Here is an 18,345-nt window from a genome sequence, read left to right on the forward strand (position 1 = left end):
CAGTCAGAAATGTAACTCATCTGGAGTTAACGATGTTCACACTTTCTCTGGAATCCTTTTTATTAAAGTTTGCAAGTTGAATACTAACTGGGACACTATTTATTAGTGGAATATTCACAGAGAAGAACTCAAACCTACATCATTGATCCCAGAAAAAGAGAATTCATTGAATTACAACTGATCCAGGAAGACACTCCTGGTGATAACAAATTGTGCACAAAGTGACATCAGTTACAGACAAACACCTGGACAATTTGTGAATAATTATTTTGCCTGAATGTAACTGTTACTTGAGAAAAGTACTTGGAAGATAAAATCCACAGAGTATTTTTTTTTCTCCCTAGATTTGTGTGGGTAGGTATGTGGTTTTGTTTCAAGTAAATTAGTTTATTACTTGTAATTATAGGAGTCTGGCTGACTTGTTTCTGCTACTTATATATATAAAGCATTTGAAATATCACCTCATCTTTTAAAAATAAAATTTATTGCTTCTAGTGGGAGTGTAGCAGAAATTTCCCCTCCTTACTTAGACCGGCAAACACAAAAATCTATCCGTGTCTTGTAATTATTTTCTGAACTGACTAAAGGGCTCAATTGGTACGCAATATTTGTGAATATTTGCACTTGGACTGAAAAATTCAGGAATTTGTAATGGTCTTTGTTAATATAATACAGGTATGCAATCCTTTATCCCAAATTTCGAAATATGAAAAGCTCAGAAATCTGAAACATTTTCCATGGAGTGTGTAGTGTCATTTTGGCGTGCGAACAAGTGACTCAACTCCACACCCACTCGAATCATGTCACTCAGATGTGATGTGGCAGTGTGGCCCAGCACTGGCAGGTGTCAACTGTGTCTCAGCACTCATACTAGTCACAGGCGGGTCTGCTGATGGGTAATTTTAAAAAAAATTTCACTGTGAAAATGTCATTTATTCTGAAATCCGAAGAATTCAAATTCCAAAAAACAACTTGCCCCAAGGATTTCGGATAAAGGATAGTGTACCTGTACCAAGTTGGCAATTCATTTCACATGGGGAGGGCATATTCTGTTCCATGGTTGGCTCATGAGAAAACTTTAGAAAGATCATTGTTGCCACAGTAGTAAACATAAACTTCTTCAAAATATATTCAAAAACTATAAATTCATAATTTAAATGAATCATCAGTAGAAATAACGTTAGTAAGTGTCAAACAGCAAAGCTTAATTTTAGTGCCACTTTTTAAAATCCTTTTTGGTTAAGAAGCAGAGCAAGGAGAGAGAAAAAAAAAATCAGCTTCAATTCATGATCATCAGGGAAGGAGTTGGTGAATGGGCTGAGCTAAGTAGTTAGCTTTAATTAACACTAACCTTGGTTTCCTTCTGGTGGCCTTGGCAGAATTCATGTGTAAGTGGGAGTCAGAAGTAGTTCATCTTTTGTAGCTGGAGTTTCTCTTCGCACGGCTTGTTTCTCTCTCTCTCTCTCTGTCTCTGTCTCTGTGTCTCTGTCTGTCCCCCACACTTTTATCCCTTTCCCACTCACCCCTTTCTCATTTCACATTTACTCCCACTGCGTACTCCTCCCTCTCCCTTTTAATCCTCTTACATATTCTGTCTTACTCTGCCCACTTTAACTTCAAAAAAGTAATCCATGGTACTTTGCACTCCAAAAAACACTATTATCCACCAGCAAACTTTATGCATTCAAATGAAAGTGGCCAGCATTTAGAACACATTAACAGTATAACACAGGAATGGGCCCTTTGACCCACATGTTGTGGCGAACACGACAACACCAAATTAAACTAATCCCTTCTGCCTGCCCATGGTCCATCCTTGCATATTCATATGCTTATCTAAAACTCCCTTTAACCCCCCTATAATATCTGCCTCCATCATCACCCCTAGCAGGGCATTCCAGACTCCTACTCTCTGTGTAAAAAAATGTACTCCTCACATCTGTTTGAACGTGCCCCCTCTCACCTTGAATGCATTCGATTTTACAGAAGGACCTAAAAGAACTTTGGCAAAAGTGATTTTTCTTTTGTAAGATTAAATTAAAGAAACATTGGGGAGATAACCTGCTGTAGGAACATTGCAACACATTTACTGAAAGCTGTTTCCCTCTTGCACTGCAAGATAAATTAAACTAACCTCCTTGAGCTCATTTGCATCTCTCTTTCAATGAAACAGTGCTCAGCATTATTGCTGAGTCTATTGCTGAAATGACCCTCAAGCTGCAATCTGATAAGTTTTATGAGTTGCAGATACTGTAAACATATACTTTTTGCTTTTCACTTCTCCATTTGGTGAATGGTGTTAGATTGGTAAAGTGGGAGGTTCTGCGAGATTAGCAAGTCTTTATTCACCAGTCACTGAAAATAAGCATGCAGATGCAGCAGACAGTGAAGAAAGCAATGATATTTTGGCCTCCATTGTGAGATGATTTGAATACAGAAGCAAGGATGTCTTCTTACAGTTGTACAGGGTCTTAGTGAGATCACATCTACAGCATTGTGTGCAGTTTTGGTCTCCTTTTCTGAGGAAGGATGTTCTGGCTATGAAGGGATTCCTGAGATGTCAGAACTGATATGTAAAACGAGCTAGATCAGTTAGGACTATATTAACTGAAGTTTAGAAGAATAAGGAGGAAATCTCATTGAAAGCTATGAAATTCTGGCAGGACGAGACAGAGTAAGTGTCGGATGGATGTTACTGATGATCAGTGAGTCCAGAACTAGGAGTCACGATTTAAGGATGCAGGGTAAGCCATTTAGAACTGAGATGAGGAAAAATTTATTTATCCAGAGAATGGTGAGCCAGTGGAATTCTCTGCCACGGAAAGCTGTTGATGTCAAAACATTGAGTGTTTTCAAGAAGCAGCAAATATAGTATTTAGGCTAAAGAGATCAAAAGATCTGGAGAAAATGGGAACAGGGTACTGAGTTGGATGGTCAAAAGTTATCAGACTGAATGTAAGAGCAGGTTCAAAAGGCCGAATGGTCTACACCTCCTCTTTTCTATGTTTTTGCATTTCCCTTATCCCTATGCAGTCCTGTCCATTTATGCTCTCAGATGTCTAAATCTGTTGGCTGGCTAGCCATGGATCCTGAGCATGCAGGCCCAGAAAAACTGCATAGATCTGAGAAAGAAGCACCATTATTAAATCTGACACTTACAGCTACCTGCTCAGATACTGTCACTATACATCCCTTAGAGGCTATTTCAGTGACTGGATATACATGCGATGAGTTAATGGGCATAATTGGGGGCAGTCAAACCAGGTCAAGGAATAGACTGTGTGCCAGGTCCCTGCAGGATGAAATCGTAAATAAGGTTTGCTGAGTCTCATTTGCTCAGATGAGGAAATTGATGGACTGCACACAGAAAAAGGCATAACAACCCTAACATTTGGTTCATTAGCATTTGGAAGAATCATAGAGTTCCAGCTCCAACCTGGAAATAGACTTCATACACTACTTGATGCAGGACATCTTTTCCAGTTGTAGAGTATGTTAGTGGAGCCACTTTTGGAGTATTGTATGCAGTTCTGGTCACCCTGCTATAGATGGTTTACAGAAAATATTTACCAAGGTGTTGCCAGGTTTGGAGGATTTGAGTTTTCAGGAGAGAGACTGGAGTGGTGGAGGTTGAGGAGTGACTTTATATAGAGATTTAGAAAATCATGAGGGCGGCCTATGTAAAGATGAGGCGTGAAGGTTCAATTGGGGCGAGTGAGAGTTATAAGGTAGCCAGGAAGGATCTGAAGAGAGAGCTAAGAGCAGCAAGGAGGGGACATGAAAAGTCCTTAGTTGGTAGGATTAGGGAAAACCCAAAGGCTTTCTATAGGTATGTCAGGAATAAGAGAATGACGAGGATAGGAATAGGACCAGTCAAGGATAGTAGTTGGGAAGTTGCGTGTAGAGGCTGAAGAGATTGGGGAGACACTGAATGAATACTTTTTGTCAGTATTCACTCAGGAACAGGACATTGTTGCCGATGTGAATATTGAGTCACAATTAATTAGAATGGATGGCTTTGAGGTATGTAGGGAAGAGGTGTTGGAAATTCTGGAAAGGGTGAAAATAGATAAGTCCCCTGGGCCTGATGGAATTTATCCTAGGATTCTCTGGGAAGCAAGGGAGGAGATTGCAGAGCTATTGGCCTTGATTTTTATATTCTCGTTGTCTACAGGAATAGTGCCAGAAGACTGGAGGATAGCAAATGTGGTTCCCTTGTTCAAGAAGGGGAGTAGGGATAACCCGAGTAACTATAGGCTGGTGAGTCTCACTTCTGTTGTGGGCAAAGTCTTAGAGAGAATTATAAGGGATAGGATTTATGAACATCTGGATAGGAATAATGTGATCAAGGATAGTCAGCATGGTTTTGTAAAGGGCAGGTCGTGCCTCACAAACCTTATTGAATTCTTTGAGAAGGTGACTAAGGAGGTGGACGAGGGTAAAGCGGTAGATGTGGTTTATATGGATTTTAGTAAGGCGTTTGATAAGGTTCCCCATGGTAGGCTACTGCAAAAAATACGGAGGTATGGCCTTGAGGGTGAGTTGGAGGTTTGGATTAGGAATTAGCTGGCTGGAAGAAGACAGAGGGTAGTAGTTGATGGTAAAGGTTCATCTTGAACTGCAGTTACTAGTGGTGTTCTGCAAGGATCTGTTTTGGGATCATTGCTGTTTGTCATTTTTATAAATGACCTGGAGGAGGGGTTAGAAGGTTGGGTGAGCAAGTTTGCGGATGATACGAAAGTCGGTGGAGTTGTTGACAGTGAGGAAGGATGTGGCAGGTTACAGCGGGATATAGATAAGCTGCAGAGCTGGGCAGAAAGGTGGCAAATTGAGTTCAATGTCGTTAAGTGTGAAGTGATTCACTTTGGTAAGAGTAACAAGAAGAATGGGGTACTGGGCTAATGGTCGGATACTTGGTAGTGTGGATGAGCAGAGGGATCTTGGTGTCCATGTACACAGATCTCTGAAGGTTGCCACCCAGGTAAATAGTGTTGTGAAGAAGGCATATGGCGTACTGGCTTTTATTGGTAAAGGAATTGAGTTCCAGAGTCCTGAGGTCATGTTGCAGTTGTATAAGACAATTGTATAAACCAATGGCAGATTATGTTGTATAAGACTCTGGTGTGGCCGCATTTGGAGTATTGTGTGCAGTTTTGGTCGCCATACTATAGGAAGGATGTGGAGGCACTGGAACAGGTGCAGAGGAGGTTTACCAGGATGTTGCCTGGTATGGTAGGAAGATCGTATGAGGAAAGGCTGAGGCACTTGGGACTGTTTTCATTGGAGAAAAGAAGGTTTAGGGGTGACTTGATAGAGGTGTACAAGATGATTAGGGGTTTAGATAGGGTTGACTATGAGAACCTTTTTCCACATATGGAGTCAGCTATTACGAGGGGGCATAGCTTTAAATTAAGGGGTGGTAGGTATAGGACAGATGTTAGGGGTAGATTCTTTACTCAGCGAGTCGTGAGTTCATGGAATGCCCTGCCAGTAGCAGTGGTGGACTCTCCCTCTTTATGGGCATTTAAGCGGGCATTGGATAGGTATATGGAGGATAGTGGGCTAGGGTAGGTTAGGTGGGCTTGGATCAGCGCAACATCGAGGGCCAAAGGGTCTGTACTGCGCTGTATGTTTCAATGTTTCTGTGGACCGAAGAGTCTTTTTCTATGCAGTCTAACCCAAGCGGTCAGTTTCTTGAGAATATGTGAATTCAACTCTGATATAACATCTAATATCAATACCTCAGCTTCCATTGCAAATGGGTAGAAGCATTGGAGTGTTACATTGAAATCTGATTGTAATCATGGGATCTCTGGTCAAGTCATCAAGCCTAGCATGACGCTTTAAATGGCTTTTGTGATGCAGTGGTGATAACTCAACCTTTGGACGAGGGGTCCCAAGTTCCAGTCTCACCTGCTCTGAGGTGCATGATAATGCCTCTGAACAGGGTGGTTAACAAATATCCAGCCTGATGCTTTACAAAGACACTGTTGCTATCAGTCACAGCAGATTGCATAATCAGTGGTATATGGAAGGTTTCACAGTAGTTCTGGCAGATCATTAGGATTCCTGAGACACCGGCCCAGGGAATAGTGATGATTACAGTCTTTTGATGATAATATTTGTCCTCTCATCATTGCCATCTTGCTAGGGCCTCTACTTTGGCCGATCAGCCAGTCAGCTCAAACTACTGCTGCTCTTCCTGCAGTCGCCTGGTCCAGAAATGGGCAGTGTGTATGAGAGAGGGTGTTAGCAATTCTTACAAGGTCCAATATGGTGAGTCAGGGGTCCAACCGATGTTAGTTTCTTGATTGTTGTCATGGTCTGCTTACTTAGCTGCTTCTGGCCTGTGCACAGGACTCCCGTGCTCTCATTTCCCACAACATAGTGATTAATGCAGGACATTACTCAAGCTTTTGGGAACAGCTTCCTCCATTTTATTCTTTACTTGACATGCATAGTGCCAAAGTCCATGACTCCTTGAGACTAATTTTGTGGCTGTTATGTTCAAACATCATTTATTTACAGCTTAATGTTATTCAGTTCTACTGAGGTGGTTAATTATTTTGGTTGTGTTTAACTGTCTTTCCTCTGATAATGAATGATACTGCCACCACAACCTGGTTTAAAAAAAATGAAAAGAAACTGAGGAAAGCAGTTAGGATTGGGAAATAGCTGAATTGATTTAAAATATGTTTATCATCGGAACACTGTATCTTTCCTTTTCTAGTAACATTTTGATCATTTTAATTATGATTTTAAATTTGAACTAGTATTCATTGGCAATAATCAAATGCCATTGATTGTCAGGAATGAAGCTGTTCAGTCAGTTTAGTGTCAGTGGGTGAACATTTTGCAGATAGTAATGATAGCTCTTCAGTTTCAAAGTCATTATGGAAAGGGATAAGGATAATGCAGAAGTTGTGTTTAAATTGAGGGAAAGTTGATTTCAACATCATGAGAGAGGATTGGGCAAACGTAGACTGGGAGCAGCTACTTGCAGCTATGATTACATTTACAATGTTTGCTGCAAATATGGAGAATGTAGGGGGTGCTTAAAAAAACAAGGGCAAAGAGATGCCATTAATTACACCCGAAATGTTGACTTCTCCATCTCCTGATGCAGCGTGACTTGCTGTGTTCTTCCTGCCTACTATGTGTCTACCTTGGATTCCTGCATCTGTTTTTTTTTGTCTCTAATTAAGTATATTTGGCAGGTAGATTTAAGGAAAGCTCCAAGGTATTTTGATTTTGTCACATGTATTTTACAGTAAGAATATGATACAATTCAGTGAAAAGCTTTCATTTGTTGCACATAACTGCACCATTTTGAGTAATTTAAGAATAAAGAAAGAGAAAAAAAAGAAAGGTATAACTTGAAGAGAGTCCATCAGTCCTGAGCCAGCTCATCACCATTACCAACGTCTCCACCTCTGTCCCTCCACCACTGCTTCATCGTCATCTACACCGGACCCAAACCAACATTGAAGATGCTGATCTTCGGGTGCCATCTTTGCCATTAGGCCAATACTTCTCTCCCACACCTTGTTGCTGCCTGCACCAGGCCAACTAATGTCTCTTACCACTGGACCCATCTCATCGAAGTTGCCATGATGCCTTTCCACCAGAACTTTGCCGCTGCAAGCGCTGGATCCAACCAACAATAAAGTTTTTGATCCTCAGGCACCATATTTTCCCGGTGGCCCGACCTCACCAGCGTTGATATAGTAGCTTCCAATTCCAGGTTCTGTGCCTGTTACGGGAAAGTACGTAGGGGCTCATGCTTCTGTGTGCTGGGCCTGCTTGAGGTCTGCATGCTGAGCTGTCACTGCTGCTGATGTCATCCAAGCTCAAGTCATAGTAAGTAAGTTAAGAAAAGGGAAAAAAGAGAAAAAGAAATGCATTCAGAGTGAATGAGCTCTGGCATAGGAGCCCTACTCCATTGCCATCTTTTGCAAGTATATTAAGGGTAAGAGGATTTCCAGAGAAGGAGTGGGGCCTATTAGAGACCAAAGGGACAATTTGTGTGTGAAGCCAGAGGACATGGGTAAAGTCTTAAATCAACATTTCTCATCTGTGTTGACAAAGGAGAAAAATGTTGTTGTTGAAAATTTCATTTGGGTTGGTGAGGTTCCAGAGCTTGGTAAGATCAATAAGGTATTAGAGGTTTTAGCTGACATGTAGGTGCATAAATTACCATGGTATGATAGGATGTAATCCAGACTGAAATGGGAGGTTAAGGAGGAGATTGCTAGTACCATGGCAGAGATATTTAATACTTTGCTTGTCCCAGGTGACATGCTAGATGACTGAAGGATAGCTGACATGGTTCCTTTGTTTAAACAGGGCAGCAGAGATAGGCCCGATAATTACAGACCAGTTAATCTGATGTCAGTGTGAGGGAAATTATTGGAAAAAATTCTGAGGGACAGGATTAACAGCACTTGAAAAGGCAGGGATCCATACTAACTATCAGGGATAGTTAGTATGGATTTGTTAGAGGTGTTCCTAGCCCATAATTTAGTGGAGTTTTTTGAAAAGGTGACTGAATGTATTGATAAGGGTGGTGCAGTTGATGTGGTTTACATTTACTGCAATAAGGCCTTTGACAAGGTCCCACATGGAAGGCTGGTTCAAAAGGTAAGAGCCCGTGGGATCCAAGACAAGTTAGCAAACTGGATCCAAAATTAGCTTATAAATAGTAGGGCGGAGCATTATTTTTGTGATTGGAAGCCTGTGACAAGTGGTACCACAGGGATCAGTATTAGGACTCTTACTGTTTGCTATGTACATTAACAACTTGGAAGTGAATGTAGAAGGTATAATTAATAAGCTTTCAGATGATGCAAAAATTGCTAATAGAATTAGCTTTATTGTCACGTACTCACATGAGTGCAGTAAACTGTTTACCAAGTTACCACTTCTGAGTGATAAATAGAAAAATGTTGTTGATAGTGGGGAGGATGGTGTCAGGCTACAGTCCGATATTGATCAGCTAGTAAATTCGACAGTGTAATGCCAGATGCAGTTTAATCCAAATAAGCGTGAGGTGATGCACTTTGGGAGTGCTGTTAAGAAGAGAATTTACGCAATGAATGGTAGATTCCTAGGGAGTATTGAGGAACAAAAGGAACCTTGGCAGAGAAGTCCATGAATCTTGAAGGTGTCAACACACATAAAATAGCGAAGACATATATGGAATGCTTGCTTTCATTAGCTGGGTCTTAGAATATGAGAGCAGGAATTTCGTTGCAAATTTGTAGTGCACGGTTAAGTCATAGATGGAATACTCTGTGCAGTTCTGGTCACCACACTATCAGAAGACATAATTGCAGAGGAAATTCACCAGGATGTGCCTGGGATGGAAAGTCTGAGTTATGAGGAGAGACTGAATAGGTTGGAGCAGAGGAAGCTGAAAGAGGATGTAATTGAGTTATACAACATTATGAGAGGCATAGATAGGGTAGATTGTGAGTATCTTTTCCCCATAGCAGATGTGTCTAAGACTGGTTTAAGGTGAGGAGTAAGTGGTTTAGAGAAATTTGAGGAAACATTTCTCACCGAGAGGTTAGTAGACATATGGAACATGTTACTTGAGAGGGTGGTAGAGGCCGCTAGTCTAACATGTTAGACAAGCATGTAAAATGCCAGGGCACACTGGCTATGGACCAAGTGTAAGCAAATGGGATTAGTATAATTTGTTGGTCAACATTAATGTGATGGGCTGAAGGGCCTGTTTCTATGCTCTATGACTGTCTATTTATCTAACTAAAAAATATGAACAGACTGTCTGGTATTTATGTTGTTCCTGCTTAGCTTTCTGAGCCAGGGTTAATGTACTGTAATGTAATTGCATAGCACCATAATTGATTAATATCTTACAACAGCACTGTGTCTGACTGAACGAATAGACTCTGTTTTAAATCCAGTACAAAGAGCTAAGGGCAACAAAAATCAGTGCCAATTGGATGGGAAAAAAAGCAGCAGCTGCTTTAGAAGCCATCCACAGTCACAGCAAATTAATAGCAGATAGAATTATAACCTAATGGAAAAACTAATGGAATAAGTTTCCAATAAAGAGTGAAAATTAGTCTGAGTCTGTTCCCACGCATGAAGCAAGAAACTTGAGGATTGAAATACTCTTATCCTCGGACCTCATCTGAATAATTAAAGAGAGTTGTCATCACTGGTCACTCCTCCACAGGCAACTCAGACAATTTGAGTCATCAGTTTCAGGCTGTCTTTGTTGGTAGATCTGAGTTGGGTATTGTTCATGGATTATGGTTGTGGATTTGTTCTGAGGGAATTGGAGAACTGGGTTGTCTGGGAGGGGGAGTTAACTGTGAGTTTTGTGGAGTTAAGGAAATACCCCCTTTCTTCTGCTTCAGTGTAAGTGGTAACTCAAAACAAAACTTGACAACCGTCCTTTGATAAACAGCAGCAGGAGCTGCTAAAGAATCATTGGTTGATACTACCCTGTCTGGCAAAGGGTCACAAAGCCCTTATTTACAATGGTAGGTAGATCATTGTTAACAGGGAAGTGAAACATTTGAGGTTACAATCAGATCAACCATAATTTTTGAATAGCGGAGAATGTTTGAGGGATTGAATTGATTATTTGTGCTTCTTAATTCATCTGTTTGTACGTATTCAAGAGGCCTAGAAATGATCCGACAAAGATGGCAGTGATACTAACACAATGGTACTAACCATTTGGAGATGGACTATCTCACTGTTAAAACCAATGCTTAACTATTTATAATCTATGCTATATGATTGGCCAACAAGAAACAGAGGGCGGATTCTTCTGTTATGTAATCTGAGTCAGACAGGTACTGGGCATCAATCACGCTTGAGGATGGATCATGTTTTCTCATGCAGTCATGTGGTTTTCAGTTTATTGTATATGCATGTGAGTTGCAGTATGAGTCAAAAGGCAACTGAGGTGGAGTAGGCAAGATGTTCTCACCTACACTGGGTCAAAGGCCCAGGCATCCTATTAAAAGACCACCCAGACAGCCCTTCATTCAGTGCAAGCCTGTGTTAGTCACCCTGACTTTTCCTCTCCTGGAGAGGTCTGACACTAAGCAGAACCTGACCGCTGGTTTAATATTACCCCTAAAGGTTCTCATCCAGGCTATTCAAAAAAGAGGAGAGGTCATGTTCCCTCGGAGACCCTGCCATCAGTTGAAGGTAGCCTGGATCAAAGTCGCAGTACAGCTTGGTGTCTATGGACCTCACAAGAACTTGAGGCTAGTGCAAGAAGAGGGTGAACATTTCCTGTCCTCTGCAAAGATAAGCGGCAGAGTCTACTTAACACATGCTCACACTCACAGGGCATCATTCAACAAAACTGTGTCATTGAACAGGCATGTCACAGGATGATCATCTGCAAGAATCAGCACCACTTGGATATGCGCAGTGAATAGCTGTCAGTTCAAGCTGTCAGCATTGAACCAGTTACATGACAAATCTAATTGTTTGGCTGGTATGGTTACAGATGTTCATAAAGTGCTCATGAATCCATTACCAACACATTCAATCCTCCTATTTCTCTGTTTGTAGGATAAGATTGACCACAACATGAAGGAGCAGGCCTTGACTAGTGGAGGGGTGGCTTTTCAAGGGAGGCTCCATAGCTGATGGGGTAGAGCAGAACATGACAATGCCTATTCAGATGAAGAGCCGGGACTCTCCCAAGAAGCCAGTCTGTCTGTTCTGTGATGTGGAGACAGTGGCACATTGTTTAGATATGTAACTGTGTATGTTTAGCAGATAATTCTTTCTCTTCTACAGTCTACAAATGGATACCAGAAGAGGTGGAAGCAAAAGAGAAAATGACCTCCCCCCACCCCAGCACCACAACCACCATCTTCGAGGAGGATGTCTCTGAAGTCTCATAGGAAACGTTGCACAGCATTGTCTGCACTGTCCACCAACAGAGAGACATTCACCTCAATTAATGCACTATCAAGGGTAGGCTCAGGGTCACAATCTGGTGAGCATATTGTTGGCATGGATCCATGGCTGATGAAGGAAGCAATGCCTAAGACCTCTAACAGCCAGAGGCTCCTGCTCAGTCCCATGCAGATGACAAATCCGTGTATTTGTCTATTAAAAATATATTGAATATGCAGAGAGACAGGCAGCAGAATGTCAAGCAATGGATGCCAAGGGCCATGAATTAAACAGGTGGAGGAAACCTTGCAAGTCATGGCTCTGGTATGCCTTAATTGGAAGCATGACAGCCACATTGGTAATCCAGGTCCAGCAGAATACATACATGCAGAAACATAAAAACGAGGAGCAGGAGTATTCATTCCTGATGAAGGGCTTATGCCCGAAACATCGATTCTCCTGCTCCTCAGATGCTGCCTGACCTGCTGTGCTTTTTCCAGCACCTCTGATCTCCAGCATCTGCAGTCCTCACTTTCTCCTAGGAGCAGAGTAAGCCACTTAGTCTTTCAAACCTACTCTGTCATTGTACATAATCATAGCTGATCCCGCTATCTTAGTGCCATATTTCTGCTTTCACTTGATGCCTTTAATAGCTAAATATTTATCAGTCTCTCTGTTGAATATACTTATTGTCCCAGCTTCCTTCTATGAAAGAGAATTCATCATTCCTGATGAAGAGCTTGTGCTCGAAACGTCGACCCTCCTGCTCCTCGGATGCTGCCTGACCAGCTGTGCTTTTCCAGCACCACACTTTGTGACTCTCATCTCCCGTGAATACAGGCATAGTCAAATCAATCTCTCTTCATAGGACAGTCCTGCCATCCTTGATATCAACTTAGTAAGCCTCTGCTGCACTCCCTCTTAGGCAAGTATATCCTTAGGTATGGAGACCAAACATGCACACAATAGTCCAGGTCAGTCCCATCAATACTCTTATTAACTTCACAAGACATCCCTACTGATGAACTCAAATCCTTTTGCAATTAAGGCCAGACTATAACTTCCCTTCCTAATTGCTTGCTGCACCTGTCCGTTTACTTTCATTAACCGATGTAAAAGGATACTCAGACCCTTTGTAAATGTGAATGTACAAATACATCACCATTTAAGTAATGCTTGGAGCCAGTACTCCATCATTATAATCTTATTTTAACAGTATCAATGCAGGACAAAGCAGTTGTGAAGCACCACTTTCACCTTCCAGGTGCTCCTTCTCTTCAAGGAGTCATGGAGATTCCACAGACACCAAAAAGGAGGGGAACTACCAGTAGCCCATCCCAGAATTTCATCTCAGAACATTCCAGAGGTGCCCTGCCTCTCAACTTGACCTTTGCCTGTAACCCATTACTTCCAGCAGGTTAGGCCATTGAGAGTGACAGAAGCGTTCTAGGCCATGAGATCCCAGTGGCTATCTGCCAAATTCATCAAAGTCAGCAGGATGCCTCCACTCTAGCTGCACTGGGATGCAGTGGTGCTGAAGGACAGATCATGTTTCGAGGGCACGAGTGGCGTGGATATGCATTTAATTTATATAATCGGCACTTCTGTAAATATCTTCACTTCACACGTAAGCTCGCTGTTGTCTCATTACTGTACTCTGCTAGGTGTTACATTATTGGCTAAAATGAAAGTTCAACATCTTTTCCATCTGAAATTGCTGGCCTTTCAGTAGCACACCTTTTATTGTCTTGCATCAACGGCAATGTGCAAGTTTAATATTGTTCTCTTTACCTAACAAAGAATTGACATATCAAAGGAGCCAATTTAGGGATCAGTTGTCATGTTGGATGAGGTGAGAGTGAGGTGTGATGGATATGTGGAACATTTGAAATGGTGGATTATAAGGAACCAAGCTGAGCCAAGACAGTATGTAGCTTTTAAAATAGTGTGCATATGGTCTTGCCTGAGGCAGGGCCCACAATCATGCTTTCCTCTGAAGGTCCCAGGAGTGTGCTGTCTTTTGCAGGTACAGTTGAACACAATTAGTGCAAAGGCTAGACTTCATTCTGATGAATGGCTCCTGCCTGAGACATCGATTTTCCTGCTCCTCGGGTGCTTCCTGACCTGCTGTGCATTTCCAGCACTACTGTAATCTTGATTCTATATGCAATGTGAAGTGTTTAAGGGATTATCTTTATTTAATACAACTGATGAAACTGGAACGTTATTCATTCAATAACATATGTCCCAAAGATGTTGCACAAGCTCCCAGCCATCTTTATAAACCAAGTATTCTTAACTCACTCAACTTAGAATCTGATAACAGTAAGGTTTTCTAGGGCATTGCCCTGGCTTCTTCGTAAGCAAAAACAACATCCTGGTCTTCACCACTGTATCACTTCCCCTTTCATCACTGGAAGGGATGGCTTAGTTCTCCATCTCTTCTTCTCCCAAGCATATTTCACTTGGCCAATTGAGGTGCAGAGAACACAACAATCTACAATAATGTTAAAAATCTTTATGCGGTGTGTTTTAGTATAGCATATGAGTGGTCCAGGCATCTGAAACTCATTTTGATGGCTTTGATGGAGGCATATGCAGCTTTGTACTTTTCCTTAAGGTCATGATGAGGATTTCTCACTGTTAGCTCTTCTGGAGGTATGCTCTGTCTCTCAGTATCCAGTCCTGAAAATGACCAGGGCATGAAAATGTCAGCCACCTAGGAATGCTCCAGAATGCAAGAGCCCTGACAGATCCCTGATATTGAGAACACACCAGGAGTGTTTGGCTGATGTGATCACATATATTAGCTGCACATTAAGGTTCATGTTCATTCTCCTTTAATAACCTAATAGCACTTGTACTATATGCTACTCTTGCTTGGCTCTTCATTCCATATACTTTGATATTTCAAAAGTGTTCCTTTTATTAATAGTCCTTTGCTAACTACGTTCTCAAATTTTTATGATATGAATATAAAAGTAAATGATCAGGCTTTGAGAGTAAATTGAAAGATGTTTAGTTTTGCCCTATTATTTTGCCTGAATAACATTTTCTGTACTCTTTTACTTATGGTGTGTAATGATAGTCACCCACTTCAAATATTCAAGGAATTTTCAACTCTGTATTGGTGACAATGTGCTATATAAATGTTTTCTTGCCTCTTAGTATTTGTGTGAAGTGAAAACATTAATTTCTAAAGCTCAGCCAAGCTGTATCCACATGGTTGGAAAATGGAACAATAACAATCAGCTGATAATGTAACATCTTAGTTCATTTTTTGCCAAGTTTACTAACCAAATCATAATGGACAAATTGGGGCAAAATTGGATTTTTGTTTTGTTTCACAAGTTTTTAAATTCTGCCTAGCCAGTCATGCTGTTTGAAATTTAGTAAATAATTCCAAAGACAAGTTAACATAATGATGCTTTAATTTGGTATTTGACAAGTATTCTGCAATGCCATTCACTAAGTCTTCCTAACTGGGTCTTATTGTGAGAGTTTTCCTTAAAGCTACATTGAGTGTAGAGATCATGGAGAATCAATTTCTCCTCTTCTGGTGAGTTTAAACTGCTGTGAAGATATTTACCATATCTGTGACAAGTCCATTCCTCGTAAAGGAAATTGCGGCCTTCAAGGTTTCACAGTCCTGTAGAAAGAAAAATGTAATTTCTTGGATATACTGACCTTTTTCATGATCCTTTATAGGTTAAATCATTAATTATGTTGTTGTAGTCTTGTGCTATTACATAAATTATATGTACAGGATACAGGAATTCTCCTGTGATATTTCAGAACTTGTTTCTACAGCATTGCAGATGTTCCAATTTATGCTGAAAATAGTGCATGTGCATTGTTTTCCTGTTGGATGTGTGTAAATTAAACTTCTGTACATATTTTAAACATTCTTGAAATTGGGCCCATACATCTTGGTTGTTATTTTTAAATCTTTAATCATGCGGCCTTTAATTCATCCTTTGCATGATTGATCTCTATTCTATAGCTGGTCAGAAACCGAAAGCAGATGAGTTAAAATAAGGACTTATAAAGTACAAACAGAAATAAGCCTCATGGTCCCTCAAGCCTGCTACACTATTTCGTAGGATCATGACTGATCTTCTACCCCACTTTCTCATTCTAATCCCATATTCCATTGATGCCCAAAATCCTATAATCTCAGTTTTGAATATAGTCAACAACTGACTGTCCACAGTCCGATGGTGTAGAAAATGCCAAAGTTTCACAACTCTCTTGAAGAAATGACTTTCTCCTCATTTCAGCCCTGTGTGTTTAACCAGTTATCCTGAGACTATGATTTCTAGTCTAGACTGTCCAGCAGAAGAAACAATCTCAAATTCTTCCTTATCAAACCCATTAAGAATTCATAAGTATTAATGAAACGACTTCTCATTCCTCTGTACTGCAAATTATGTAGGTCCATTCTACTCAGTGCTTCCTCATAGGACAGTTCTTGCCCCAGGTTACAATGTAGTGAAACTTCATTGCAGGCTCTCCAAAGCAATAACATCAGTCCTGAGGATCCCATTTGCCTTTATTTTATTTTACCTGCACGTTGTGCTAGTTTCTACTTGATGTGATCCTAGGACATCATGCATCCTCACTGAAACAGAATTAGCTTTGAGACAGCTTTTTGTAAATAAAATATACTGAAATTTTAATTGGTTTAATCACTGGGCTTTTAGTGAACAATTGAATTATTATTCATCCCTAAAATCTGAAACAGTGCATGAAAAGTATTTAAAGAAGTCTAAATTTGGGTTTTGTTGACACGCTATAAGCTCATAGAAAGTTCATTTATCAAAAACAAGTAGATATAAAATGTAAGCATCCTAACATTTTTAGCAAAATATGAATAATAGATGCTAGTGTTTATAAAGTAAACATTTGAGTGGAACAATTTATCTAAGTTTAGCCTAATTTCACAAACAGTACAGTTACAAAGCCATCTAGTTAAGTAAACTCCTGTATTTTGTTTCCTAGTTTGTGGAGACATTCATGGTCAGTTCTTTGACCTGATGAAGCTCTTTGAAGTGGGTGGGTCACCAGCCACTACTCGCTACCTCTTTCTGGGAGACTATGTGGACAGGGGCTACTTCAGTATTGAGGCAAGTACTCTATGTGTATAGAAAACATTGAATAGTGTGGAATTTGTTACACACACATATATACACACATTAATTTACTTCATAAGTGAATATGTTCTTTTGATAGAATTTTATGTCATATGGCAAAATACAGTTTCTATTGTTTTTAGTTATATCTTAGTATCAAGAAAGTTATGACCTAATTTACATCCAAATAATTCATGGGAGTTATATTTTTAGATGAAGCAACACGATTTCTTTTATGTTAATACATATTAATGCTTCTATATCAACATAAAAGTTGAATAGCAACACAGTCACACTTATCAGTCAGTAAAAATGTCCTATGATCCATCTAACCTAGTGTCCGATTATATTTTCTCATTGGGTTCCTGAAACAGACCCTATTGACAAGAATTTGCGAAGAGTCTTTTTGCATCCTATCATAGAGGTGTACATCATGGAGACAGACCCTTCAGTCCAACTTGTTCATGCTGACCAGATATTCTACATTAATCTAGTCCCATTTGCCAGCATTTGGCCCATATCCCTCTGAAGCATTCCTATCCATATACCCATCCAAATGCCTTTTAAATGTTGTAATTTTACCAGCCTCCACTACCACCGGCTCATTTCATATATGCACCACCCTCTGTCTGAAAAAGTTGCACCTTAGGTCCCTTTTAAGTCTTTATGCCCTCTAATTCTGCACTCCTTTACCCTGGGGAAAAGACCTTGACTATTCACGCTATCCATGCCCCTCGTGATTTTATAAACTTCTATAAGGTTCTCCCTCATCCTCTGATGGTCCAGGGAAAATAGCCCTGCACTATTCAGTCTCTCCTTACAGCTCAAGCAGTCCAACTTTGGCAACATTCTTGTAAATCTTTTCTTAACCATATCAGGTTTCACAACGTCCTTCCTATAGCACAGAGGGCAGAATCACCCTAATCAATGTCCTGTACAGCGTAACATGACCTCCCAACTTCTATGCTCAATACATCTCAGGACCTTACCATTAAGTGTATAAGTGCCTCCCTGATTTGCTTTTCCAAAACACAGCTCCTCACATTTATCTAAATTAAATTTCATCTGCCACTCCTCAGCCCATTTGCCCATCCGATCAATAGTACTCTGAGGTAATTCCTTCGCTGTCCATGATATTACCAATTTACTAACCATATCTCTGTTATTCACAACCAAATCATTCCATTTTTTTTGTCCATTATGATAATCTGTTCCACATTCATATCTTATTTACATTAAAACAAACTCCCTGCCTCTAGGTCATATTAATGGCTCAGAGTATGACTTTTCCTCCTCTTTAGAGGCACAATAGTGT

The 18,345-nt window shown here is 40.5% G+C and overlaps 1 protein-coding gene across 5 annotated transcripts in view; it reads left to right on the forward strand.

Moving 5' to 3' along the window:
• The window catches only part of LOC140492103 (protein phosphatase 3 catalytic subunit alpha-like), a 426,658-nt gene that overhangs the window by 294,322 nt on the left and 113,991 nt on the right, over positions 1-18,345 (forward strand). For all 5 annotated transcript variants that reach the window (XM_072590850.1, XM_072590848.1, XM_072590851.1 and 2 more), the window contains one exon: positions 16,900-17,024. In XM_072590850.1, the coding sequence (XP_072446951.1) occupies positions 16,900-17,024 (125 nt within the window). The remainder of the gene's footprint in view (positions 1-16,899; positions 17,025-18,345) is intronic.

The sequence above is a fragment of the Chiloscyllium punctatum genome, chromosome 20, assembly GCF_047496795.1.
Source record: "Chiloscyllium punctatum isolate Juve2018m chromosome 20, sChiPun1.3, whole genome shotgun sequence".
NCBI classification, from domain to species: domain Eukaryota; kingdom Metazoa; phylum Chordata; class Chondrichthyes; order Orectolobiformes; family Hemiscylliidae; genus Chiloscyllium; species Chiloscyllium punctatum.